Below are 27,274 nucleotides of genomic sequence, written 5' to 3' on the forward strand. Positions count from 1 at the left end.
TGTTGTTATTTCCACGTGCAACGAAACGCTCCATTTTTTCAACAACGCCCGCACGATGGCGTTCCCGTTGCATAATTGTGTAGTGATGCCCGCAATCATTTCGCCATTCGAGTTCGTTAAGTATCGATACTATGGAATGGACAATTGTATACATATATTTAACATTGTATATTATTGCACCTCTCGTGTGTAAGTTGGTAAACAAAACAAACAAACAATAATTTATTTGCAAAAAAAGGTAAGGTTTACAGATCTTATTGAAGTAATCAGTCGCTTTTTTAGACGTGTATAAAAAGCATGCCGGGCATCTGTGAAGGAGTTTTAAAATAATGGACCGTTGAATTGAAGTAACTTATATATTATACAACGTGTTTTTTAGTTTTCCGTTAAATTCGACACGCAGTTAGTTCATCATCAGGAACCACCGTGTTAAGTAAGAGTTAAGAGGCTAGTTTCTTAGAGAAATTGTTTGTATTTGAACTAAATAATCTTCCCTTAAAGTTAACGGAATTCAATAAAAACAGGTGTATTTTAAATGATGACATACCACTGACATACCTACCTATATATCATTTATGATCGATGTAAAAGCGTGCGTAAGTAAAACTTTTGTTAGCACTTCAAAATAAAATTAACAAAATAACAACTTTACAACTTAGCAAAAAAGAGTAAAAAAAAAGAACTAAATTTTCATACAGAAATGTCTAAATTGTTGCCACATGCAAAGCAGTTTACATAAACGTTGGCGCCCCTATTATTTTCTACTCTTTTTTGCCAGTTGCCAGGCTATAGCATTTTGTTGGTAGACCAATACACATGTGTTAAATCATAAATGTGAGGTGTGTGTGTGTGTACTAATGGTCTACCAATCGTATACTGTAAGCAATAAACGGCGTGAAGTAATTTTGAAGCAACGAGTGCTACGACACTTATGTAATGGACGGTGCTCCCACACTGGCTGTTATATGTATTAAGATTTTTAACATCTGTCATTGTCACATCGTGCTATAAAACTATAACACGGTGTGACAGGGACAGCGTAATGTCAATGCCGTCGCGCTATCCCTATCACACCATTCCATAATATGTATAACATTTATAACAACCAGTGTGGGAGCACCAAAACTCGCTGCAAATTGCAAATCACAGCTGCTGGACGGTCTCGAGTATTCACACACAATCCCAATAAAGCTTGTGTTGCGAGTTGCGAGTTTAAACGAATATCTGAATTTAGAGCGTGTTCGGAAAAAAAGTAAGCGGCATCGTGGGATTCAATTCAAGGGGACGTATGACGTATACATTATATTCTGCGACGCTTCTCTTTCCGCAAAAAAAATATACATATGAAATATATCGAAACATTTATGACATTGTGTGCCTTTGTAAAATAAAATGTAATTGAACTTAAAAATTGCAATTTGATTGAATCGATAACATTTTACATTTTATCGATTCTTCAGTCATACGCGCATCACTAAATTGACGCATGCGCCACAATTCAATTGCAATCAGCTGTCAGAAAGAACATAATCACGTAAAAAACAAAATTATTTGTGTCTTTAGATAATTCCCGTCAATATGGCGGGGCAAAATCCGGGCTCGCCGACTGACTTTCAGTACTTTTACGAGGATGAAGTGTATAAAATCAACAATCACGGCCAAGTGGTCTTCGGTCTGGTACTCGAGAACTATGAAGCCAACTCCAGCGACCAAGAAAGCGATATGGAGACACCCATACAAAAAGGCGAAATTCGTGTTGTGTGGCACCCGTCAGGCACCGAACGTGTCATATCAGAGAAATCGGTGAGTATGACTTCTATGAATCGCATTAGTATCTTCCATGTTCCTGCATACATGTGCTGATTTATTCTTTTCAAAAACATCGAATTAGGTCGAGAAAAGTGCATCAACCCCTAAGTGACCGAGTAGGGGTTGAGTTATGCATGTAATAATCTCATTATGCATGAATGTCAGTTGTGGGGGTAAAGTCAACAATAATTATCAGGACTCTTAACATGTTGGTCTACCCACAGTTTGAAGGAAAAGAGTAATGGCATTCATAGTTAACCTTTTAAAACTTGATAACTTTTCAGTAAATTTCAAAATATCTAAGAAATTAAATTTCAATTTAGTATAACTTCTGATTAATTGACAACTGTGTTAATGATTGACTTATTTTAGAGCCCAACATGTTTATAATTTATTTAACAAATTCATGTATTTCCTGCAGACATGTCTTAGCTAAGAAGTCTAAAACAAATTTGTATTCTAGACCTTTTTAAGTGGGATACTTGTTTCAGTATTATATTTGTACCGATATAATATTTGATTATATGAACTCTTCAAGTTACATGCCTGATTTTTAATTCTATTTTGAATGTGATTGACATTAATCAATCTGCCTGACTATCTTTCCTAAAGTTAAGATAAATGCATTATAACATCAGTAGATACAATCTTTGAGCTGATTGATTTATGAATTTCTCTCTATGCCTAAAACCTTCTGATGCCCAGGCAGGCAAGTATGGTCAGGCCGTCCCTATCACACTATTTGTAAGATCAATAGGGACGGCCTGATGTTTTATCATTAATCACGCGACCATGACTGCCTGCCTGGTTACAAAATATGCTTGCTTAATTTTAACTCCGTCAAACTGACAAAGAGTCAAAACTTAACACGTTCAAGGTCAGCTAGTAACGTCATCTATCATAGGCCAAAGGAAACAAATGACTATGTGTCCGCGAATGTGTTAATTGGAGCTTATGTACTATGTGTAGGACGCAGGTCATCAGGTGGATAATGTAAACTCATAAACCGTAATTGACAATTTAACCATACACTATTGCAGGTTTTTTGCAAGATAAATCTGAAGTGGAGGGCAGAATAGGGTTTATGAGGGAGACAATAACTGAAAATTCATTTAAAACTGATGTAATTCAAACACTTGGTTGTATAAGAATCAGGATGTTATTGTTTTTGTTTTTACCAAAGCTGATATATCAATTTTTGATTGATAAAATTAATCTGATTGGTTTATGACCTGATCAAAATTTAAAACAATGATTGAATTTGGATTATTTCTACTAAGAATCAATAGAACTATTTCTTTAAGCAAAAAAACAGTTAAGGAACAGCTCATTTGTGTTGTATTTTCATGTAAAAGTGTGTGTACATTTTGTATAAACATCACAAAAGTATAAAAAAGAAAGAAGGAGAAGAAAGGGGAGGCCGTTTCCCAGCAGTGGGACACAAAAATAGGCTAGAAAGAAAATAAAAAAAATGTATAAGAACAGGAGATTTATTTTCTTTATTGTTATCAATAGTCCTTGATGATGAGGTGATTCCAACTTAAAGATTAAAATGCATGACAATTGCAACACTATCGTAACTTATGTTGTCAACTTGTCATATATCACATATATGTACTTAGTACCTGGGCGACCGAGCTTCGCTCGGTGTTCTATTTTATTATACTTCTTGTGTTTTTTACATGACAGATTTACCACTTCCAAACAAATTTGTATGAAAAAATCAACAGTAAATCACTTAAATAAACAAATAATTGATACACTATAGTTGTATAGGTACTTTATTTTACTTTAAACATAATTATCTGACAGTTTACACAATCAACATAACGCATAATAGCACTTCTGTTTGAAGTATTGAGTTTTAAAATAAATAATACTGAGATAACGGAAGAAGCTTAAAATTCGTAATAATAATTAAAACACTTAATGAATACGTAAGTTTTATCACCCGAGAATCATAAGACATAGAGTATATTGAATAGTATCAGGGGCGGCTCACTCCGCGATCCTTTCACCGCGCTACAAGTACATGCCGGCGGCCGCGAGTTCGCGGCCCATTCAGTGGCGACGACTTTCGCGCGGCGCAATAGAATTCAATGTCGTCTGCACGCGTGCGGTCCGTTTGTTAATGTAGGTAATAATTTAGAATGGCGGCGTTTTGTGAACTTCAAAGGAGTGAGCCTTCTGTACTTGTACTATTATATATTCTGTGATAGTATGGTATAGAGTTATCAGTCAAGATTTTCGAATGAAGCGCCATCTATTATTAAGTTACGACAACTTTTCATGTGACTTTCCATGCCTAAAGGATTTAAGAACATAAAGTATAAAGCATGTGGACCTCCTAGTGAGTATTATATTCTTTGATGTGGACCCTCTTAAACATGGAACGCCACATATTTATGGCAAGATTTCTAAATAGGTCCTTCATCTACCAGTCACATTAATTAATAAATATTTGAACGCTAACTTATTTGCCAATAAAACAGGACATTAACAAAATTTACAATTTAATACATGTAATTGGCCATAGAATGCCGTTCGCTAGTTTGCGGGTGGTACAGCGACATCTAGCGAAAATTTTGGACATCAAAAAATACTTATACATTTTACGATAACAATCATTACCCAGTTTGCGGGGGTAACAGTGACATCTAGCGAACAACTTGCACTACGGCATAAAATTGTTTTTCACGCCCTCTATCGTTAATTTTCCTAAACATATACAAAGTACATCGGATTTACTATTTCCTTTGACTGAAAACACCGTGTCATAAGATTCATAAGTTAGTCAATGTTTGTTGTTTCGTATCCTTGACCGGTGTCGCCATCTAGTTTTATCATAAATAGTACTTACATCGAGCGAAAGAATTCTGTCTTAACAACTCAACTACTCCACACGAGATGGCGCGCGTTTTGCCACGAAAGCTCAAATAGAGATGGCGGTATGTGCCTATTATTTCCGGATAATTCTAGAATGTAATAGCACATCTGTTTGAAGTATTGAGTTTTAAAATAGTACTGAGATAATACAAGAAGCTTAAAATTCGTAATAATAATTAAAACACTTAATGAATACGTAAGTGTTTTCACCCGCGAATCATAAAATTCATAAGTTAGTCAATGTTTGTTATTTTGTATCCTTGACCTGTGTCGCCATCTAGTTTTTTCATAAATAGTACTTACATCGACCGAAAGAATTCTGTCTTAACAATACAACTACTCCACACGAGATGGAGCGCGTTACACCACAAAAGCTCAAATAGTGAATTTTTCTATTCGTTTTAAGTATTCTTTTCATTAATATAAAAAGACTTGAAAATATTATAACACCTCGCCCGCGAATTATAAGTTACCTAATGTTTGTTGTTTCGTATGCGACGCCTTGATCTGTGTCGCCATCTAGTCTTTATAATAAATAGTACTTACATCGACCGAAATAATTCTGTCTTAACAATACATCTACTGCACACGAGATGGCGCGCGAAGAAAAACGCATGAAAACTCGAAAATTCGCGTTTTCCGAGACCTAAGGATAAGTTAGATCGATTTTTCACCTCCGAAAACCCCCACATAACAAATTTCAGCGAAATCGTTAGAGCGGTTTCCGAGATCGTCGATATGTATAAATAAATAAATAAATAAATAAATAAATAAATAAATAAATATACAAGAATTGCTCGTTTAAAAGTATAAGATAATCTTTACCTGTTTGCGTACATTAAGTAATTTTTTAATTTATTTAAGCAGTTTAGTACAATACCACCTACCGTCAACATGTAATTCTAATATGTACCATCACACAGTGCGGTTTGTGAGCCATTGAGCTCCTAGCTAAAATGGTTGTTCAATACTTTTTAATACTTATGCAATGTGCAAATTGAAAGTAGTGGTTAAGAGGGACAATGGTCTCCATAACCTAAACCATATTATTACAATCAACAAAACTAATTATAGTCTTTACCGAATGGCAGTTTCAACAACAAAAAATGAAAAATATGCAATGGAATGACACAATTTGGCTAGAACTCTAAATGGCTTAACAATCACAGAGTGTAAAGGTGGTTTTCCACCGGCAGGGCGTGAATGGGCAGAGCGGGCAGGGAATTGAAATCGCCCGGACCCTTTTCCACTAAAAATTGTCATTAATAGCCATCGCGGGCCTGCGCGAGCCCGCGCGTGCCTGCGCGTGCCTGCCGCAGATTGTAGGTTTCATACGATACTCTATGTCGAAAGCAATACGGTACATTTTGACACTAATAAATATCTCAATTCAAGTCTCGCACATCCTCTTCAATCCGCGCCTCGCCATGTCTCGTCGCGTTCTGCCGGTAGAATACCACCTTCGAGTTAATTTATACTCTAAATAGAAAGCACTACGGTTAATTTTTACACTAACTAATATTTTAATCCACATCCACGTCAATCCACTCCTCTCCACGCTAAGCCACTTTTCGTCTCGCTCTGCCGGTGGGAAACTAACATCAGAGTTAATTTATACTTTAAGTCGGAAGCAATACAGTTCATTTTTACACTAACAAATATCTCAATTAAAGTCCCGCACATCCAAGTCAATCTTTACTATTTCCACCAAAGATGCGCTGAGCGAGAATTTAAAATTCGCCATACAAATTTCAATTCCCTCTCCGCTCTGCCCATTCACGCTCTCCCGGTGGAAAACCACCTTAACTGTACGTATTTCACGTCTAGATACCTAATCTAATTTGTAATAGCTTCAAATTTCTAAAAACATATGGTTGACTTAATACATAATTATACGAAGTTGGCGTGTCAGATTAGGAATTCAAAGTGACGTCGAAAAGATTAATGTTTTCATTTGTAGTTGACATGAGAATAACAGTATTTAACCTAGGGCGAGGTCACAGTTACGCCCTTTAGTAGGGTGTTAACCTTTATGAATGGTTGGGCGCCTAAATGTCTAGCTATTCTAACTCCCTATGTATTCATACTTTATTTATTAACTACGAGGTTTCTCATTGATTCAGCTTTGGCGAGAGCGTTTAGGTGTGAAAAAAGAAGTTTAGAAGTTCCGTTAAAACGGATGATCGAAACGCGATGTGAACATTGCGTATTCTTTGCGTTAGAGTCAGGCTGAGATAAGTTGGCAACGATTTTGATAGCCCGCTTCTGCAATACCTTTGGTGAAATAACCTGAAAAAGATCCTAAAGATCGTGTTACTTTAAATCAATATAACCTGAAGAAGGTCCAATATTTTTAGCACACCTCGGACACTGGCGATCAAATATATGAAAGGAGCGGAGCGCGTTCATATGATAGCACACAGTCTAAGCAGTATGAGTGAAATATGATAGGTCGACTGTTCGCGTTTTTGACAGGCGGTAACTGTGAGGTAACCGAGAGGAGGTAGGCGGCGCTTTCAACGGGGAGCGGGAGTGGCCATACTGTACGATAGTACTCTTTATTATACTGTGATTTTAGACTCAATATTTTTGAGTAGTACTTAAAAATACGTTATATTTAAATTCTTAATAAGAGCTTTGCTGAAATGCCAATAAAGCTAATACTTCATTTACGAAAGGTTTGCTAAATGCTGCACAGCAGTTGCAAGAGATTCTTTAATGACCCGTTAACTATGCATTCGCTAGATCTATAGCTTCTAGATACACTATAAAAAAACTGTTATAATCGTCAGGTTGGTTTGGCCGATCGTTCCCTGATGCCGGGCGACGTGGTCCGCCGCCTCATCGCCGGCAAGGACACGCAGCGCGGCTACTGTCGCGACATCGTCATGACCGCGGCTCTGCAAGTCGTGGGAACTAAACATGTCATCCCCAGTGTGGCTAGCGAACGCCTGCAGCCGCTAGAGGAGTTCACACCCGACCTGGCTGTGTGTCTCGACTCGTGGGTCGGCACTTCTAAGGTAAGCGGCCAGTCACATGGCAAGAACGACCGACATCGTCATGATCGCGGCGCTGCAAGTCGTTGGAACTCACAGAGAACCTCCTATAGAGTGGCAGTCTTGTATATTTGGTTCGCGATACGAGTCACCAGTGTTTGGGGTGCGAGGAGCGGGCGGGGAATGTGTTAAGCGCGCTGTGATTGGCCGTTTCAAGGACGGCGGGCAGTCGCGCCAGATGAAAAGGGACAGAAGTATGACTGTCCCTCTACTGACGCGTAAGTGGCCAATGTAAGTTGACCTATGCCGGCTCTGAATAAATTATAAATATGACTTATTTGTGGAATGTAATGCCGTCTGTTTTTAAATTTGAGCTTCTTGTTACCTTTCCACACCATTTCACACTACAGGTGGACATCTTTAAGGCATCAAAATACCCTTTTCCAATTTTTTTGTGCGAAAAACACGCGCTGCTTTCGGGTCTGTTACTTGGTCGATACTGATCGGGCACGGCGAGCGCCCGCGCTTATATCAGTGCAAATACTAGGAAGGCTGGCGACCGCGAGTCGTCTTGTAATAGATGTCTATAGGGGTTGGTCTGTGTTGGAACTAAACAGTCATCCCCAGCGTGGCTAGCGAGCTTCTGCAGCCGCTAGAGGAGTTCACACCCGACCTGGCTGTGTGTCTCGACTCGTGGGTCGGCACTTCTAAGGTAAGCGGCCAATCACATGGCAAGAACGACCGACATCGTCATGATCGCGGCGCTGCAAGTCGTTGGAACTAAACAGTCGTCCCCAGCGTGGCTAGCGAGCTTCTGCAGCCGCTAGAGGAGTTCACACCCGACCTGGCTGTGTGTCTCGACTCGTGGGTCGGCACTTCTAAGGTAAGCGGCCAGTCACATGGCAAGAACGACCGACATCGTCATGATACTCATGATCGCGGCGCTGCAAGTCGTTGGAACTAAACAGTCATCCCCAGCGTGGCTAGCGAGCTTCTGCAGCCGCTAGAGGGGTTCACACCCGACCTGGCTGTGTGTCTCGACTCGTGGGTCGGCACTTCTAAGGTAAGCTGCCAGTCACATGGCAAGAATGACCGACATCATCATGATCGCGGCGCTGCAAGTCGTTGGAACTAAACAGTCATCCCCAGCGTGGCTAGCGAGCTTCTGCAGCCGCTAGAGGAGTTCACACCCGATCTGGCTGTGTGTCTCGACTCTTGGGGCCGGCACTTCTAAGGTAAGCGGCCAGTCACATGGCAAGAACGACCGACATCGTCATGATCGCGGCGCTGCAAGTCGTTGGAACTAAACAGTCATCCCCAGCGTGGCTAGCGAGCTTCTGCAGCCGCTAGAGGGGTTCACACCCGACCTGGCTGTGTGTCTCGACTCGTGGGTCGGCACTTCTAAGGTAAGCGGCCAGTCACATGGCAAGAACGACCGACATCGTCATGATCGCGGCGCTGCAAGTCGTTGGAACTAAACAGTCATCCCCAGCGTGGCTAGCGAGCTTCTGCAGCCGCTAGAGGAGTTCACACCCGATCTGGCTGTGTGTCTCGACTCGTGGGGCCGGCACTTCTAAGGTAAGCGGCCAGTCACATGGCAAGAACGACCGACATCGTCATGATCGCGGCGCTGCAAGTCGTTGGAACTAAACAGTCATCCCCAGCGTGGCTAGCGAGCTTCTGCAGCCGCTAGAGGGTTTCAGACCCGACCTGGCTGTGTGCCTCGACTCGTGGGTCGGCACTTCTAAGGTAAGCGGCCAGTCACATGGCAAGAACGACCGACATCGTCATGATCGCGGCGCTGCAAGTCGTTGGAACTAAACAGTCATCCCCAGCGTGGCTAGCGAGCTTCTGCAGCCGCTAGAGGGAGTCGGCACTTCAAAGGTAAGCATTTAAGTAACCAGTCACATGGCAAGAACAAGCGACATCATGATGAAGCAGCAAGTTTTGAGAGTTTAGCTCTAGTCAGCGTTTACAGCTGCTCGCAGAATTTCCCTTGGCTGTGTTTCTTGACTCGCGCGTCTCCTAATTGAGTTTCTTAATTTTCCAGATTTCTTATTATTTTAAAATAGCAAATTAACGAAAAATTCTTATTACAGTCAGTGAACAGCAAACTCCGTCTTGTATCAGCGGACGGCTCGCGGCTCGAATACCCCGACTTAGAGAACTGTCCCCTGGAAGACTACTCCCTTCGTCGTCGACGCTCCACGCCTTACTCGTCCTCCGAGTTCTACCCTGGACAAGTGGTGTACGGGCCCCTGGGCGCGCTGGACAGCGCCAACTGGCTTCACATGACCAAGGAGATGAAGGCTGCGAGGAAACATAAGATGCATGATCATAAGGTCAGTACTTCATACTTATATATGTTTATCAGAAATGGATGGTCACTGATCATAAGCGTGATCCAAATGGCTGTACGGCCCGGCATGGCCTATCTTTGATGAAGCAAAAATTTATCATTATAAGTCATTTAGAGTTCTTTTATCTGGTTCGAAATGATCAATCCAGCGAGGTCCAATCCAATTTCAGGCATTGATTGTCATCTAAAACACCACTTTATTGAATAAAAAAACTTGTTTACTAACTTAATATTTATTTGACAGTTCACCGTAGAAGCAGTGGTGACAGAGAGCGTCGGCGTCCACTGGCAATGCCGCGCCCTATCCAAGGAAACCAAAGAGGCCGCTCCGCAGCAACCCAAATATCTAGTGGAAGGTAAGGCTATACTTACATTATTAACGTAAATTTTTGTATAATTTTATTTCAACCTAAATGCGATTTATAAGTGGGTAGACCACTCCGACAGTGGACTGACGTCCCTGTCGAGGCTTTCCCGAAGGTCTATCGTATGGTGTTCTTCAAAACATCAGTGTAAAAATTTCTAAGGGGTCAAAAACACACCTGTAATAGGTACCACTGAGGTAGCATGCGTCCATTGGCTGCTTACCATGAGGCAGACCGTATGCTTGCTTGCCATCGTGTCAAAAAAGAAGATTAGGTACTATGCGTATTTTTATTTTAGAAGGTTTAATACATTGCTATTTTTCCTTCACAGGCGATGACCTGAAGAACCTAAAGCTGCTGAACGTGTTCGAGCCGTGCACGCTGCAGGTGGGCGACCGCAACTTCCTCACCATCGGCGCCGAGGACACCTTCGTCAGCAAGCAGCAGTGGCGGAAACAGCAGAGTGAGTCACTACTTCCATGTTAGATCAGGAACGGTCGCAGTCACCTGGAGAACCTAAAGCTGCTGAACGTGTTCGAGCCGTGCACGCTGCAGGTGGGCGACCGCAACTTCCTCACCATCGGCGCCGAGGACACCTTCGTCAGCAAGCAGCAGTGGCGGAAACAGCAGAGTGAGTCACTACTTCCATGTTAGATCAGGAACAGTCGCAGTCACCTGGAGAAACTAAAGCTGCTGAACGTGTTCGAGCCGTGCACGCTGCAGGTGGGCGACCGCAACTTCCTCACCATCGGCGCCGAAGACACCTTCGTCAGCAAGCAGCAGTGGCGGAAACAGCAGAGTGAGTCACTACTTCCATGTTAGATCAGGAACAGTCGCAGTCACCTGGAGAAACTAAAGCTGCTGAACGTGTCCGAGCCGTGCACGCTGCAGGTGGGCGACCGCAACTTCCTTACCATCGGCGCCGAGGACACCTTCGTCAGCAAGCAGCAGTGGCGGAAACAGCAGAGTGAGTCACTACTTCCATGTTAGATCAGGAACAGTCGCAGTCACCTGGAGAAACTAAAGCTGCTGAACGTGTCCGAGCCGTGCACGCTGCAGGTGGGCGACCGCAACTTCCTCACCATCGGCGCCGAGGACACCTTCGTCAGCAAGCAGCAGTGGCGGAAACAGCAGAGTGAGTCACTACTTCCATGTTAGATCAGGAACAGTCGCAGTCACCTGGAGAACCTAAAGCTGCTGAATGTGTTTGAGCCGTTAAACTTAAGGGGAAAATCTATAAGACGATTGTGAGGCCTGTTGTATTGTATGGATCTGAATGCTGGGCGACAAAGGTGGAGGATGAAAGGAGAGTGCACGTAGCGGAAATGAGAATGTTGAGATGGATGTGTGGAGTGACCAGAATGGATCGGATCAGGAATGAGTATATTAGGGGAAGTTTGAAAGTTGCGCCTATAACGGAAAAGATGAGGAGTGGCAGGTTGGCGTGGTACGGTCATGTAATGAGGAGGGATGAGTGTCATATAGGCAAAAGAATGTTGGAGATGAATGTTGATGGATGGAGAGGGAGGGGTAAACCCAAACAACGATGGATGGATTGTGTGAAAGAGGACATGAGAAAGAAAGATGTGAGTGTTGAGATGACGAAAGATAGGGGAGAATGGAAGAGGAAGACATGTTGTACCGACCCCACATAACGTGGGATAAGGGTAGGAGGAAGAAGAAGTGTTTGAGCCGTGCACACTGCAGGTGGGCGACCGCAACTTCCTCACCATCGGCGCCGAGGACACCTTCGTCAGCAAGCAGCAGTGGCGGAAACAGCAGAGTGAGTCACTACTTCCATGTTAGATCAGGAACGGTCGCAGTCACCTGGAGAACCTAAAGCTGCTGAACGTGTTCGAGCCGTGCACGCTGCAGGTGGGCGACCGGGACTTCCTCACCATCGGCGCCGAGGACACCTTCGTCAGCAAGCAGCAGTGGCGGAAACAGCAGAGTGAGTCACTACTTCCATGTTAGATCAGGAACGGTCGCAGTCACCTGGAGAACCTAAAGCTGCTGAACGTGTTCGAGCCGTGCACGCTGCAGGTGGGCGACCGGGACTTCCTCACCATCGGCGCCGAGGACACCTTCGTCAGCAAGCAGCAGTGGCGGAAACAGCAGAGTGAGTCACTACTTCCATGTTAGATCAGGAACGGTCGCAGTCACCTGGAGAACCTAAAGCTGCTGAACGTGTTCGAGCCGTGCACGCTGCAGGTGGGCGACCGGGACTTCCTCACCATCGGCGCCGAGGACACCTTCGTCAGCAAGCAGCAGTGGCGGAAACAGCAGAGTGAGTCACTACTTCCATGTTAGATCAGGAACGGTCGCAGTCACCTGGAGAACCTAAAGCTGCTGAACGTGTTCGAGCCGTGCACGCTGCAGGTGGGCGACCGGGACTTCCTCACCATCGGCGCCGAGGACACCTTCGTCAGCAAGCATCAGTGGCGGAAACAACTTGAACACTAACCTAGCCCTTTAAGTTTTCATACAAATGACATTTTCTGAAGATACAATACAATACAAATCCACCTTATTGCACAGCCTCATAAATGTACATAGGAACACACACATTACAATAAATTTTATTACAGAGGTAAACAACAGGCGGCCTTATCGTTATTATAGTGAGGTATGGGATTGTTTTTGTGACACAACATACAACAACATACAATCACGCCTGTTTCCCATAAAGGGGTAGGCAGAGCACATGAAACTGTTAAAGTTACAGTGGCACTCTTGGCAAATAAGGGGTTGAAAGAAAACTAAACTGTGACATTTCAGTGATAGGCTGCCAGCCTCTCGCCTACGCCACAATTTACCCCACCATCGAAAAGATTTCGATTTTGTGACACGCCCATGAAAAACCGATAAAATGCCTTTGTAAAAATATAGATACTCGAAAACGACGCACATAAATGCTCGTGGTGAAATGCAGTTTTAAGAGCTACATGAGCGAAGTATACAATTATCCGTACAATAAAATTGAGCGACTGTTTGAACGGTTATAGTCTTGCTGGAACAACCCATAATAAAATATTTTGCTTCAGGTAAATTCTACAGGAGCATTCGCAAGCAATCCCGCCCGAGCAAGAAACAGAACTCTGAGCACGTTCCCTCGCGGCCGAAGAAGCGCGCCTCTGCGCACCGCAAACTCAAGTCCGTCGATGTAAGTCTATTTGCCACGCCACTTTCATCCGACCTTTTGAATCTTGACACTGACATGATCTCTTTTTATAAACCCTAGTTAGTAATTTAAGTTTTTGACATGAAACATCTGCAATCGAAGCCACTAAAACTTAGGATAAATTGATAAGTTGAACATGATTGCCTTGAAGGGTGAGACTTCAACTCCTTTGCAGATTTGGTTGAGGTTTTAGTGGCTCAGATGGCAGAGTGCTGGAGTATCTATCCAGAATTCCAGAGGTTGTGAGTTCAAGTCTCAGCGAAGGCATTCACCAAAGAATTTCCAACTTTTAAATTTATTGTAAGCCTAGCTACTAATCTTAAATCTATCTTTGATCTCCATACAAAAATAAGACACTCCTCTCAATTGGAGAAAAAACTCACTGTAATTTTAGTGCTTGTGATGACGAGCTCGTCACTTGAGTCGACTGTATACCTTAAAATCTTACTTATAATAACCTCTCAGAACGAAATGGAAGTGGACCCTGCTGAGAACACTCTAGAATCTCTAGATGAAGCGCTGAAGGCGGACTCCAATTGTCCCAGCATCAAGATCGAACCCAGCGCAGATGTGTCTCTGCCCATCGTCAGCAGCCAGGAGGATACTGTCACTGAGGAGAAGAACGACTCTGGCATCAGGTGAGCTGTTCCAATGTTACTATGGAGAACATTCTAGAATCTTTAAATAAAGGTCTACTTAGTATCAAAATCGAGCACAGTCATATCTCTGCCCATCGTCAGCAGCCAGGAGGATACTGTTACTGAGGAGAACAACGACTCTGGCATCGGGTGAGCAGGGTGAGCTGTTCGAATGTTCCTATAGAATGTTCTAGAATCTATAAACTCCAACTGCAAGTATCAATAACGAGTCCAGCGCAGATGTGTCTCTCCCTATCATCAGCAGTTAGGAGGATACTGTTACTGAGGAGATGAACGACTCTGGCATCAGGTGAGCTGTTCCAATGTTGCTATAGAGAACATTCTAGACTCTAGATGAAGGTCTCCTCTAGACTGACCCCAGTGCAGACTTGTATCTGCCCATCGCACAGACCAATACAACAAGACGGCCCTTACAGGGCGACTCGCGGTCACCAAGCATACGACAAATCAGGTTTATAAAAGTTTGAACGCGTGCGACACCGATCAGTAGCGCCCAAGTATACGACCCGCTAACAGTGTTCGTGTCCGCTCGGAAAAAAATCTTAAATAATCAAATTTGGTTGCAAACAATGGTCTCTTGCAGCATGAAGTGGTGTGGCAAGTCTTCTAACACTTCTACATATAAAAAAGATGGAATAACATTCCACAGTTAAGTCAAATTAATTATTTTGTTGAATATTGTTTATTATCCGCGGAGTTCATTTATACTGGTCAATATGGTTGTACTGAGCGGCGTCGCGGCGCGTCCATCCCTTTTTGCCTAGTTAACAATGCGATATGCTATCCCTTTCACGTAAACGACTAGGGATGGGGCCATGTTAGTTTATGTCTGTTGCGGGAACTTCGTACTACCGTTCGTACCATGTGCTACCATTTTATGAAATATAAAAGAAAGCAGATTTGTAATTGTGAATAATTCTAGAATCTGTAGAGTCTGTAGTGTTATTTAGTTGATTGATTAGTTTAGAATATTTAGTTGGTAATTTAACTTAGAAAACGTAAGTAAAAATGCACAGTTTAGTTATTAGTTACTAGAATGATTTTTATTGAGGTGCTATCACAATCATCATCCTCCTTGCGTTATCCCGGCATCGGCATTCGCCACGGCTCATGGCAGCCTGGGGTCCGCTTTGGAAACTAATCCCAAGATTTGGCGTAGGCACTAGTTTTATGAAAGCGACTGCCATCTGACCTTCCAACCCGAAGGGTAACTAGGCCTTATTATAATTTAATTATAATATTATAATTTGTTGCAAAACAAATTCACCACAGTACTGGTACCGGTACCATTGTCTATAATAGACATGTCCCATTCCCATCCCTACTGCTAATCGTAAAGGCGCGCCATTATTTGAAACGACCAATGGCAGCACCGTGCGCGCCCGCCTCACCCCGCAAGGATTGGTGATTTGCGTCTCGAACAATATCGCTTGCATTAGGCTTCTAGTGGGGTGTTCTGTGGCCCATCGTCAGCAGCCAGGAGTATACTGTTACTGAGAAAAACAACTCTGGCATCAGGTGAGCTGTTCAACCTCGAACACTTAGAATCTTTATAAGAAAGTGTACTCAGTGTCAAGATCGAGCTACTCAGTATATTTTAAGGTCCTTTTTAGGGTTCCGTAGTCAGCTAGGAACCCTTATAGTTTCGCCATGTCTGTCTGTCCGTCCGTCCGTCCGTCCGCGGATAATCTCAGTGACCGTTAGCACTAGAATTAAGCTGAAATTTGGTACCAATATGTATATCAATCACGCCGACAAAGTGGTAAAATAAAAAGTGGAAAAAAATGCTTTGTTAGGGTACCCCCCCCCCCCCCCCCTACATGTAAAGTGGGGACTGATTTTTTTTTATTCCAACCCCAACGTGTGATATATTGTTAGATAGGTATTAATAATATTAATATTTTCGGAAATAATCGCTGCTAAAGGAAAAAAAAGTGTGTCATCCCCCCCTCTAACTTTTAAACCATATGTTTAAAAAATATGAAAAAAATCACAAAAGTACAACTTTATAAACACTTTCTAGGAAAATTGTTTTGAATTTGATAGGTTCAGTAGTTTTCGAGAAAACTACGGAACCCTACACTGAGCGTGGCCCGACACGCTCTTGGCCGGTTTTTTATGTTTAATCTGGGTTTTAACACTTTTAACCTTTGCATCACCATGCCAATCAATGTATTTAGGCAATAATTGCTAAGCGAATGTATTTAATCCACAGCGGGCTAAGTAAATCGCACATCCACAGCCCGGAGCCCAACAAGGAGGGCAGCGAGCTGCTGAACGGTGACAGCAAGTTGGAGCTCGGGCTCAACGACGACGATTCTGACAACTGGGAGAACACTAGCAGTGATGGCAGTGACACTGATAGGTAAGGACGAATCTATATTAGGTACCTACCAAACTTTATTAGATATCAAATAGCAATATACAAAAATTACACCCTTCTAATATTAAATTGAAAACATTATATCTATCTATCTATCCATACTAATATTATAAATGGGAAAGTGTGTGTGTCTGTTTGTTTGTCCGTCTTTCATGGCAAAATTGACGTGATTTTTTAAGTGGAGATAGTTGAAGGGATGGAGAGTGACATAGGCTACTTTTTGTCTCTTTCTAACGCGAGCCGCGGGAAAAAGCTAGTAGGCTATATAACGAACACGGTCTGGTGTGTTTTGGTTAAGTTTGTTTAGATGAAGTCGCGTAGTTCAGTGTGCCTGCCGTAGTTCCTCTGCCTGGCAAGTCTAGCTAGAAAGGCTATAATTATAGTGGTTATAATTCCGTCCTCCTTAATTGGGACTAGGAACCCCCCTAAGAAATTAGTGTTGCGTTTTTTCGTGACTACTAATTAGCGTACAGTACGTTGTGTCGTTAGTGTTTTGCAAAATGGTGTCGTCGAGCAGTTTTGCCAACATTATTTCGAGCAGCAGTGTGGTCATCTTTTAGCGTCTGTAGTAGTACTAATGTAATGATTTCTTATTACACAGCGGTGCGACATGGTCGTCCCGCTGCTCTTCCGCCGCGTCAACGCGCGGCAAACGCTCGCCGCAGCTGGCCGTGCGGCTGCTGCGCGGCAAGCGGCTCAAGCGCACCGTGCGCCGCGCGCCGCCCGCGCCGCCGCCGCGCCACGGCGATCGCGTCGTCGTCGAGACGCTGCACACTACCAGCCGCGCTAACGTCGTGTGGCAGGTACCGTACACACACCTACTACTACACTTATAGACTACGTTTGGTAAGCGCTCGCCACATCTGGCCGTGCGTCTACACACGTCATGCTCCCCGGCAGAATCACACTGTCTTTCGGAAACGTAAACATATCAGAAAATATCTATATCTATAAAATTCTAGGACCATTAGGAAAAATTCTATATGCCTAGTTTTTGTGTAAATCTAATGTCAAAGTGGTTCTGCGACAGAGCTCCTCCCAGCAGAACCACCAAGAATACAATACAATACCCGTCACAAAACGTGTAGACACGTCATGCTCCCCGGCAGAACCACATCGTCTTTCGTAAACATTAACATATCAGAAAATATCTATAAGATGTCTATAAAATTCTAGGACCATTTGGAAAAAATCTATATGCCTAGTTTTTGTGTAATCTGATTTCAAAGTGGTTCTGCTACAGAACTTCCTCCCAGCAGAACCACCAAGATATTATTCTAACTACACATGCTATATACACGTATACAACATCAAATAATTCTATATTAATGCTATATTTATCCAGATTACTATATCACTCTTTTTATTCTGAATACACAAATTTATAACATGTCAAACTACTATGTATCAAGCGCCTGCACAAATCATCGTAGCAAATAATGAGTACTATATCTGTGCAAAGCTTTGCATCAAGGCGTTGTTTAGTCTATTTAGTTTGACATATCTTAAATTCGTGTATTCGGAATAAACAGGTATAGTATAGTAAATTAGATAAATATAGAATTAATATAGAATTATTTGATGTGGTATGCGTGTAAATAGCATGTGTAGAGAAGAATATCTTGGTGGTTCTGCTGGGAGGAAGCTCTGTAGCAGAACCATTTTGAAATCAGATTTGCACAAAAACTAGGCATATAGAATTTTTCCAAATGGTCCTAGAATTTTATAGACATCTTATAGATATTTTCTGATGTGTTCATGTTTACGAAAGACGATGTGGTTCTGTCGGGGAGCATGACGTGTCTACACGTTTTGTGACGGGTATTGTATTCAACGCTCAATCGAATATTTATTTATTTATTTAAACTTTATTGCACATAAGTAAAAAAAAAATGTACAAATGCCGGACTTAATGCCTAATGGCATTCTCTACCAGTCAACCATCGGGCCAAACAGAGACAAGTAAAAATGGTGCAAAGAGAATGAAAAATAACAAAGATTAGAATTAATTGAAAACAACTGAAGTAACACGGGGTTGTTTTATACAATAGTCACAGTGTTAAACGCATGCGATCAAAGAAATGTGGGAAAAATAATACAGCGATAAGCACATTTTGTCAACTTTCATTCATTCCGTCGTAAATCCTCACTTTTATGTTTTATACATCAAGTTATTTTCGATTGCGAATTGAACTTGAAAGCGAATAACCAATGTCACGCTTTGTTCTAACTACGCGTTCAAAGTGCACCCGCGGAGCTACGTGCTTTTAATTAACATTTATTTTCTGCTACATAGGATGGCACCATAGAGATGGGGATCCCGTCGACCCAGCTGTACCCGATCCACCACCTGGACGGGCAGGAGTGCTTCCCGGGAGACTTTGTAGTGAGCGGCGCTGCCAACACTGAGGAAAATCAACATGTATGTACTCTATACCGATGTTATTTTTAACCCCTGACGCAAAAACGACGGGGTGTTATAAGTTTGATGTGTCTATCTGTTTGTATGTGTGTCTGTCTGTGACATCGTAGCTCCCGAACGGATGAACCGATTTACATTTAGTTTTTTTTTGTTTGAAAGCTGATTTAGTCGGGAGGGAACACTCCCATGCTATGTTTCATGGAAATCGGTCCACTATGTCATGAGTTTTTTCAAATTTTAATTTTGTGGTAAGCCCGAGTTCTATTTTATGGTTTTATACACGACTATCCGTCATTATTAACTCCTAGGGGCCCAGAAATGGGATCCAGGAAACAGGGATGTCCTACATTTTTGTGTAATTACTACATTAGACGGGTCCCCACAGAGTAAGCAGCGTCACTAGGTGATCCCCCATAATTATGGCCAAATACGTGCTTCGGCCGATGCAACGCACGCGATATTTGAAGCAGAAAAATTGTGTCGCTTAACTTGAAACTTGGATAAAAGCATTCTGCTATAAGGTTGGTTATCTTTCAGATCAATATTATATTTTTTATATAGTCATCCTTAAAGCAGAATGGATTTACCCAATTTTCAAGTTAAGCGACACAATTGGCAGCACGTCTTCATTGGACATTTGCCGCTCAAAGGAAAAAAATCCCTTAAACAAAAAACAAAGTAAGCTTTCTCTTTGAATACAGTTGAAATATATGTATAATGTTTGTGTACAGCTGAAACACAGAGAATACGGCGTTGTGCAGCGAGTGGACCACCACGGGCGCACCGCCATCGTTCACTGGTACCGCACCTACACCAGCGCCGACGAGCCTGTGTGAGTATTACAAGAACCTCATATCATTTCTACTATGTGCCGTCTCTCCTTACCGTGCATCAAATATGAATCCACTGTCGTACCTTTTCGCTGATAGGGGACAATATTGAGCGAGCAGCGTTGGAAGGCAATGTCCTTGCGCGGTAATCTATTACATGGCGACCCTGCAGAACTGTGACGAATTACGTAAAACTACTGAAGTTTTAAAATTTAGGATATTACATTGTGATTGAATTATGTCGTTTGTTCCTACAAAATAAATGGTAAAAAGGCGTATTCAGTATCTACATAAAATCATTTATCTAAGCTAATGAAGGCAGTGACTCGAGTGATCGTACGACCGTAGTAGTCTGTGCGATCGTTCTGTTCCTGTTGGTCTGTCTCGGTCTTGTGAGCTCGAAACGTTACATGGCGGCCCTGCAGTACGACTTGAGTAATATAATTTTGTAGCATCACTTTGTGATTGTTATTTTATTTTCATCGTTATTTCCAACAAAACCAATCGTGTAACAGATTTGTTGAGTATCTAAAATAATCACTTATCGTCCAAGCTAGTGGAGGCAGTGACTCGAGTGATCGTACGACCGTAGTTGAAGAGTTCAAGACGCTCACGACCTCCATAGTGGTCTGTGCGATCGTTCTCTTCCTGTTGGTAGCGGGTTGTCTCGGCCTTGTGAGCTTGGACGAACTCTGTGTGTAAGTGGTGTGTAGTGGAAAATTATTACTAAAATTGTTTTCTGTAGTTGTCTGATCAGGGTCTCTATTTGTTCCCATAAAGTCTTAAGTCATAATGTATCGTTTGTCCACATTTTCGTTAGTCATAATTTGTTTTTTTTTTGCAGAAACGCGTAACTTTTCAGGATTTCCATAAAACAAACCTAAGCTAACCTCCCTATCAGTAGCGCCTGGTCCATACAAGCTGATTCTCACCGGCTTGCCTAGAATTAATTACTAGTAAAAAGTACCTAATGTTAAGGTAGGTTTCTTTCTGCTCAGTGTTGCCTAACAGAAATTTTCACCAGCCGCCACTGCTACCTATAGATGATCTTAATGAAAACCCCGAAAAGTTAACCGTTTCAGAACCATGACTAATGATAATAATAATCTGGCAAATGTTACATTATGACTTTCGATCATTATGTCAATCAAAGGGATCCGGTCTGATCACTAAGGAGTGGAAGGATTTTAAATTGGTTCGTGTTTGAGTGGCGCATGTGACTGGAGTTTTAGTGTCTTTGAGACTATAGCTGGCAGTTTATACTTCAAATTCACTACATACCTAATACTCGTATGTTTGTATCATTCTTCATTAGTCTATCCCCTGATTTTCGGTTGGGAAAAGTGACTATAAATTTCCCACACCGCGAGTTTTTCTTTATTGTTTTCTGTCATCATCTAGGCTAGTTTTTTTAGATTTACTGACATGATAACAAAAGTTTGCGACCGACATAATATATATCCGTGTCCATAAGGTTAGAAACATTGCCCAGCGCGCTGGTCATCCATTGTTCATACCGTATATTGAGCGTGCTGTTTGTATGATTGGTCGAGTTTGATCCATCGCTTCGAACACTGTAAAGACGGTATACTCTTGGGTCGACTCGTTCGTTTTTCGTCACGTTCCTAAATTTGTCCTATTCTGCTTTCGTCGGTCATTCTTCATTCGTCAACTTAGTCTGCAGTCATTATCGTCTTTGACCATAATGAGTTGTTGGCTTTTTTCTTATTTCGACTCAATCGTTTTTCGTCATTTCGTATTTGGTCATATTTTAAGTTGGTACCGACCTAAGAATACGAAAAAACACGAAAAACATAGATCTAACAGCGAACATGCCGAAAGAAGATTATGACGAGTACAGAACGAAACGAATTAAGATAAAGATGAACAACGAAATTGACCGTAGTTGAGAAAGACCATCGATGATCGTGACGAATAAAGCATGGGTGACGAAAGCAGAATCGGACAAATTTAGGAACGTGACGAAAAACGAACGTGTCGACCCAAGAGTATACCGTAAAGACCACGTGCGTCAGTCGACCAGCGTAATTATCATACATTTAATTGTTACCTCACGGTCGATCACTAACCAGATGTGTTTTTTTGTTCACTTGTTTCAGTCCTCAAATGCTTCACGAAAGCGAGATGAGCGTATATGATCTGAAGGACCACCCCGATTTCCAATATAGACCAGGGACGGTCGTCATCCGAGTGGCCAACTTTACCGGCGAGGACTCCACTTGCACCGCGGGACAGGTATGTACATGTACAGCTCAGAGAGAAGAACCGCCGGACTTATCCGCGCTGTGTCCAAGACAAGTTCCTTTTGAGAATAGCCAGACTACAACTGCTGCAGTAGTATTAATTACAGGACACAACACACTAAACAAACACCAAAACACCTCAATAACATAGGTATGTACAACCGGCATCCCCATGTGCAGAGCGTGCATGGAAGCAGAAGAGACCACTAAACACTTTTTTCTGGTGTAAACAGTTAGTATACAGAAACAAATATTAGGTACGCCGAACACACTGAAATAGGTATTTTTTATATAGCCTATAATGTGTCCCACTGCTGGGCAAAGGCCTCCCCTGTATTCCGCCACTCGTCACGGCTCTGTGCATGTTGAAATAGGTATTTAGCAACCTAAAAATACTGCTAGGTTTTATAGAGGAGCTGGGGTGGTTAGAGTTAGCGCCACCTCGTCCTTCATGCAAAATAGGCACAATGGTTGTTGACTTGCAGAAATAAAAGTTCAAGACTACCGCCTTCTGCATCTGACCTTGATCCAACCACCTGGCAAGAGTTGGTCTTCACTATCAGATAAATTCAACTGACTAATGACTATTATTGTTACCAGGTGATCGACAACTTCCCGTCCGGGCGCGTGAAAGTGTGGTGGGTGGACGGCCACATGAGCATGTGCTGGCCGCAAGACCTCTACAAGGTAATTACTAAGGTGTGCATGCTGCTTTCTTTTAAGGAAATCTTTTATTTTCCTTTGCTTTTTCTTCCACTTTAGTTTATTCATTGCTTTGATCGGTAATAAAATGGCACTAACGCAATTTGATTTGCGATTATTTTCTCACTTTTTTAAGGTTATTCTGAAAAAATCTGACAATCTCCTTGATCCTTTGTCAAAGTAAACTCTAACATCCACAAATGTTCGGAAAGTTTTTGCTTGTGGGGTAGTGACAAACATTTTGCTGAAATATTTTTGCTTCAAACCTTTTAATTTGCTCCGCTTTCGGGCTCGAACGCTGCATGATGGATTTCGCCTGAACCTGTACAATAAGTTTTTGATATTTTATATTACGTAATGACTTTTTACGTTAACGAGTAGCATATTATAAAACATCAAAACTCACACGAGAGACGCTCTGGGCCATGATTTCATTTTATAATCGATAGCCGGGTCCACACTGACCGCACGCCTCGCCAGAACTACACTACCGTCAAAAAGTTTAAGACCAAACACAATGTTCAGTGTCATTGTTATAAACCCTTCTAAAAATCATCAAACTAAATTTGTAATCAATAGAAAACAACGTAATCTTATTATATTGATCGGCAACCCATTTGTTTTGCAAGACGACAACGATCTCAAACACTCAGCAAAGATCTGTAGAAGCTACACAGTCAATAAAGAACGCCAAGGTGTGTTAAAAAATATGATTTGGCCACCGCAATCCCCACCTTAACCCGATCGAACTTTTATGGGATGAACTCGACCGTAGAGTCCGAAGACAATGTCCGACATCTGCAACAGCTCTATGGGAGATACTGCAATACGAGTGGAAATCCATTAGCCAAGAAACGCTACACAAACTTATAGCATGAATGCCAAGAATCTGCTCGGAAGTGAAAAAGCGTCGAGGAGGATTTTTCGATGAGAAAAACGAACGTATGATCCCTTTTTAAATAAAATTACTGTGGAATAAATTGTTATACGCTTTATTTTGTCGGTTGTAGGTACTGAAAAGTAATATTCTCATAGGAACTTCATGAAATGTTGATTATTTGCATATATCGTGTTTGGTCTTAAACTTTTTGACGGTAGTGTATTTTGAACAGCTGACGCGAAGGCCGCCATCTTACCGAGCAAAATGCGCGCATGAGCACGGACGCTTTCCTCGCTAGGCGTGCGGCCAGTGTGAACCCGGCTAATGATAATCACTATTTAAATAATCAAAATGTACGTAGGTGGGCGAGTACGACTCTGAAGAAGGCGAACTTTGGGGCTCGGACGGATCTGGCTCCGAAGACTCGTGGGAAACGCAGAGCTCCGCCCACGACGCGGAACCTCGCACGCCATTGGCTCCCGCGCCCGACATGACCAGTAAGTACAAACACACGCACATACGATACACTTAGTGTCACGTACACTTGATACACCTACAACTACATGTTATCAGTCGTGCCATCACCGATCGAGCCTAGGCTAGGATAAGGCTGACCAGCGCTGCTGGCTTCATAACTCATCTTGTCTATTTCGTGATGAGCATTTAGTTAATTTTTATTGTTGCATGTGTGTACATGTTTGTGACTATCACGAATAATTGTCTTTCATCTTAACAAAGTCAACCAGCCAAATGAGTTTTATATCCATACCGTGTCGTACACAAATTTTACTGAAGGCTAAGAAGATAACAGGTCGGAGATATTGTGCAAGTGGTCCCTCGTATAGTAGAGGTTTTTAAGGGGCTTCAAGAGTCAAGACCACTGTCCTCTTGCACTGGACAAGCCATAGGACAGTGGTTGCTTATGCGGAGCTCCCTACGCTCCACTATAGTGTTTATGCACTACGATCGAATACAACACCAGATTCTGCTCATCACATGCTTGGGCTGTAGCGAAAATGCTCAATAAATCTTTAAAGTTGTTGGTGTTTCAGTGCGCCGCGATATGTTCGAGAACGTGGCTGCGATTAAGCTTGGCGAGACAACTGTGACTACCCCAGCGGTTCCCCGTCTCCTGGAGCCTAGAGTAGCGGCGCACATCGAGCGCGGCAGGGTCGCCATGCGCCGTCTAGAGGAGATGTTTGCCAAACACCCTACTTTACAAAGCCAGGAGGTAAGGACCGTACAAATAAACTTATTGTCTATTGTTTAACAAAGCTAGTGTAATCAAACTCTGCAAAAAGATCGTGACCATCCCAGGTAGTAGCCTGTCTTATAAATCCTCAAGTAGCGGCCCAGGCCGAGAGCTTTTTCGTAGCTATCACCACATCATTTATGTAACTATTTTAACGTTATTATTATATTGTTTATATTTCAGATCATGCGCAAACTACTGAATCTGTACAAAGATTGCAGATTTCTGGATCGTTTGATGGGCACGTCTTTCTTCCACGAAGATCATTTTCTGGTAAGTGATAACTTCCCCTTTGACGTTATTTTTGGAACGATAATACCAGCTCCTAATTGCTCTCGGCTGATCGTAGACCTCTCTTCCAGTATGCCATATATCTCGGTTCTAAGCTCATACATAAGTGAAATTATGAATTAATTAATTTTATAGTATTCTCTAACTCGTATTTAATCGGTGCAGGGTCTCCTCGAGCGTGTACGTGAGCGTGGCGCGAGCACACCGCGCGCGGGCGAGCGACGCGTACACGAGCAGCTAGCGCGCCTATTCGCGCCCACCGAGCCGACAGAAGAGGACCGTACCCTGGACGAGCGCCCCCAGCGCGCCATCATCACCGCCAACGTTTGCGTCGAGCCCATGGAGGTGAGCTGTCGTGTGTAACCATAAATTTTACAGGGAGATCTCGCGCGTGTCCGTGAGCATGGCAACACCAGATGGCGCGTCTGTTCGGCGGTGATAGAAGAAGATCGTTCCGTTGACAAGCGCGCCCAACGAGCCATAATCACCGGCAACGTCTGCGTCAACGCCTTTATATAATATGATGATGGCAATCGTGCGAAGTAGTAGCATAAGCCAGTCTTCATTCATTTGAAATAAATTTAAGTTCTTTTAAGACACGGGATCTAATTTATCTGGCATCTGTCCTCATTACCCCATTATCATAATATCCGTATTAATTAGAGAGGCGGCTATGAATATTTTGATGTAAATATTTTTTTATTGAGTTCGTTTTTGTTTTAGGTGGAAAACACAAGTTCCAAGAAGCAGTCGGACAGCCTGTCCATGGAAACCGCCTCCCTTCAGCCTTCAGGGTCTGATGCTGGCACTGATGATGATATAACCGTCATTGCGGATAACCGTAAGTTCTGATTTAAAACACGTGCGAACTCACGAACTATTTTAGTTACATTGCGGACTGCGAATACTTGCAGCCTGCATATGGGCCCTTAGGGCCAGTTGCATCAACCACATTTGACAGACACATCTTCACGCAGCAGACGACTATGGAACTTCCCATACAATAAAATGTGAAGGTGACAGACGGTTTGATGCAACCGGCCCTTAGTGTTCGACTGACAGTTAGGAAGTGTAGACGCCTTATAATTTACGGTATAACTCACCAGATGGTAGACCCTTGCATATTTTGCACGGTCCCTTTTTCCACAGTGGGAGTACAAGATTTTAAAAAATAACGAATTGATACTTGCAGCTGTTGAGGCTTCGGACGTGGACGGCACGACTCGCAACGTGTGCTACAAGCTCTGCTCGCTCATTCACTCGCAGCTCGTGAAGGCGCACAAGGAGGTCAGCCGGTATGTACGCACCCTTACACCGGCGGCTGGCGACTGGCATGCGGTATGGAACCATCTTATAAAACATTGTGGACTAGCGTTTGAGACGTCGTATGCGCCAAAGTCGTTAACTAGACACCTATGTACTTCCAGCCCCTTATTTATTTGGACGCCAATAATCCTTAATGGGGACGTACGCTTATAAACGATATGGAGTTTGTTTTACCTTTAATGTTTTCAGTACTTTCTATAGTTGCCAGTATACGCCTGATATTGGCGGTTATTGTGTATCGTTCTTGAGTAAAAGTATGAAATTCAGGATAAAAAATATATACTAAAACTAACTGTATACCAAATTGATTCAGACTGTTTTACGATACCTGTCAACATCCACGTTATAATTTTGGTAGAAGTTCTGTACTATTCGTTTTAAATTAACGACTTTAATGCAAACGAGGTCCTAGTCAAGCCAGCTATAGCAACTACAATGTTTTATTAAAGTGGTTTATTACAATCACAACAGAGTGCTGCTTTGTGTTTCTATGAGTGACTTCTACACCTTGAAGCTTTGTGATGTTCCATGAAACATCACAAATGTGACATTATCTGGGTAAAGGGACCTTACTTTCGATGGCGCTTACGGCGTTATGAGCGATGTTCATGTACAGTAACGACGCTGCGGGACGTAAGCGCCATCGACAATAAGGTCCCTTTGTCCAGA

The 27,274-nt window shown here is 42.5% G+C and overlaps 1 protein-coding gene across 8 annotated transcripts in view; it reads left to right on the top strand.

The window, feature by feature from the left end:
- The first annotated feature begins 1,508 nt into the window (after window positions 1-1,508).
- Window positions 1,509-27,274, top strand: part of LOC125233064 ((E3-independent) E2 ubiquitin-conjugating enzyme) — a 35,406-nt gene continuing 9,640 nt past the window's right edge. For 4 of the 8 annotated variants that reach the window (XM_048138911.1, XM_048138912.1, XM_048138916.1 and 1 more), the window contains exons 1-19: window positions 1,510-1,803; window positions 7,488-7,715; window positions 9,791-10,033; window positions 10,295-10,406; window positions 10,747-10,878; window positions 13,460-13,578; window positions 14,062-14,234; window positions 16,471-16,620; window positions 17,240-17,441; window positions 18,935-19,060; window positions 19,792-19,892; window positions 22,011-22,146; window positions 22,755-22,841; window positions 24,098-24,233; window positions 24,774-24,967; window positions 25,172-25,261; window positions 25,445-25,624; window positions 26,003-26,120; window positions 26,469-26,574. In XM_048138911.1, the coding sequence (XP_047994868.1) occupies window positions 1,579-1,803; window positions 7,488-7,715; window positions 9,791-10,033; window positions 10,295-10,406; window positions 10,747-10,878; window positions 13,460-13,578; window positions 14,062-14,234; window positions 16,471-16,620; window positions 17,240-17,441; window positions 18,935-19,060; window positions 19,792-19,892; window positions 22,011-22,146; window positions 22,755-22,841; window positions 24,098-24,233; window positions 24,774-24,967; window positions 25,172-25,261; window positions 25,445-25,624; window positions 26,003-26,120; window positions 26,469-26,574 (2,858 nt within the window). In that variant the 5' untranslated portion in view covers window positions 1,510-1,578. Of the gene's footprint in view, window positions 1,804-7,487; window positions 7,716-9,790; window positions 10,034-10,294; window positions 10,407-10,746; window positions 10,879-13,459; window positions 13,579-14,061; window positions 14,235-16,470; window positions 16,621-17,239; window positions 17,442-18,934; window positions 19,061-19,791; window positions 19,893-22,010; window positions 22,147-22,754; window positions 22,842-24,097; window positions 24,234-24,773; window positions 24,968-25,171; window positions 25,262-25,444; window positions 25,625-26,002; window positions 26,121-26,468; window positions 26,575-27,274 lie in introns of all 8 variants that reach the window. The other 4 variants (XM_048138918.1, XM_048138913.1, XM_048138915.1 and 1 more) reach the window with 4 other exon arrangements.

The sequence above is a fragment of the Leguminivora glycinivorella genome, chromosome 14 (assembly GCF_023078275.1).
Source record: "Leguminivora glycinivorella isolate SPB_JAAS2020 chromosome 14, LegGlyc_1.1, whole genome shotgun sequence".
NCBI lineage: Eukaryota > Metazoa > Arthropoda > Insecta > Lepidoptera > Tortricidae > Leguminivora > Leguminivora glycinivorella.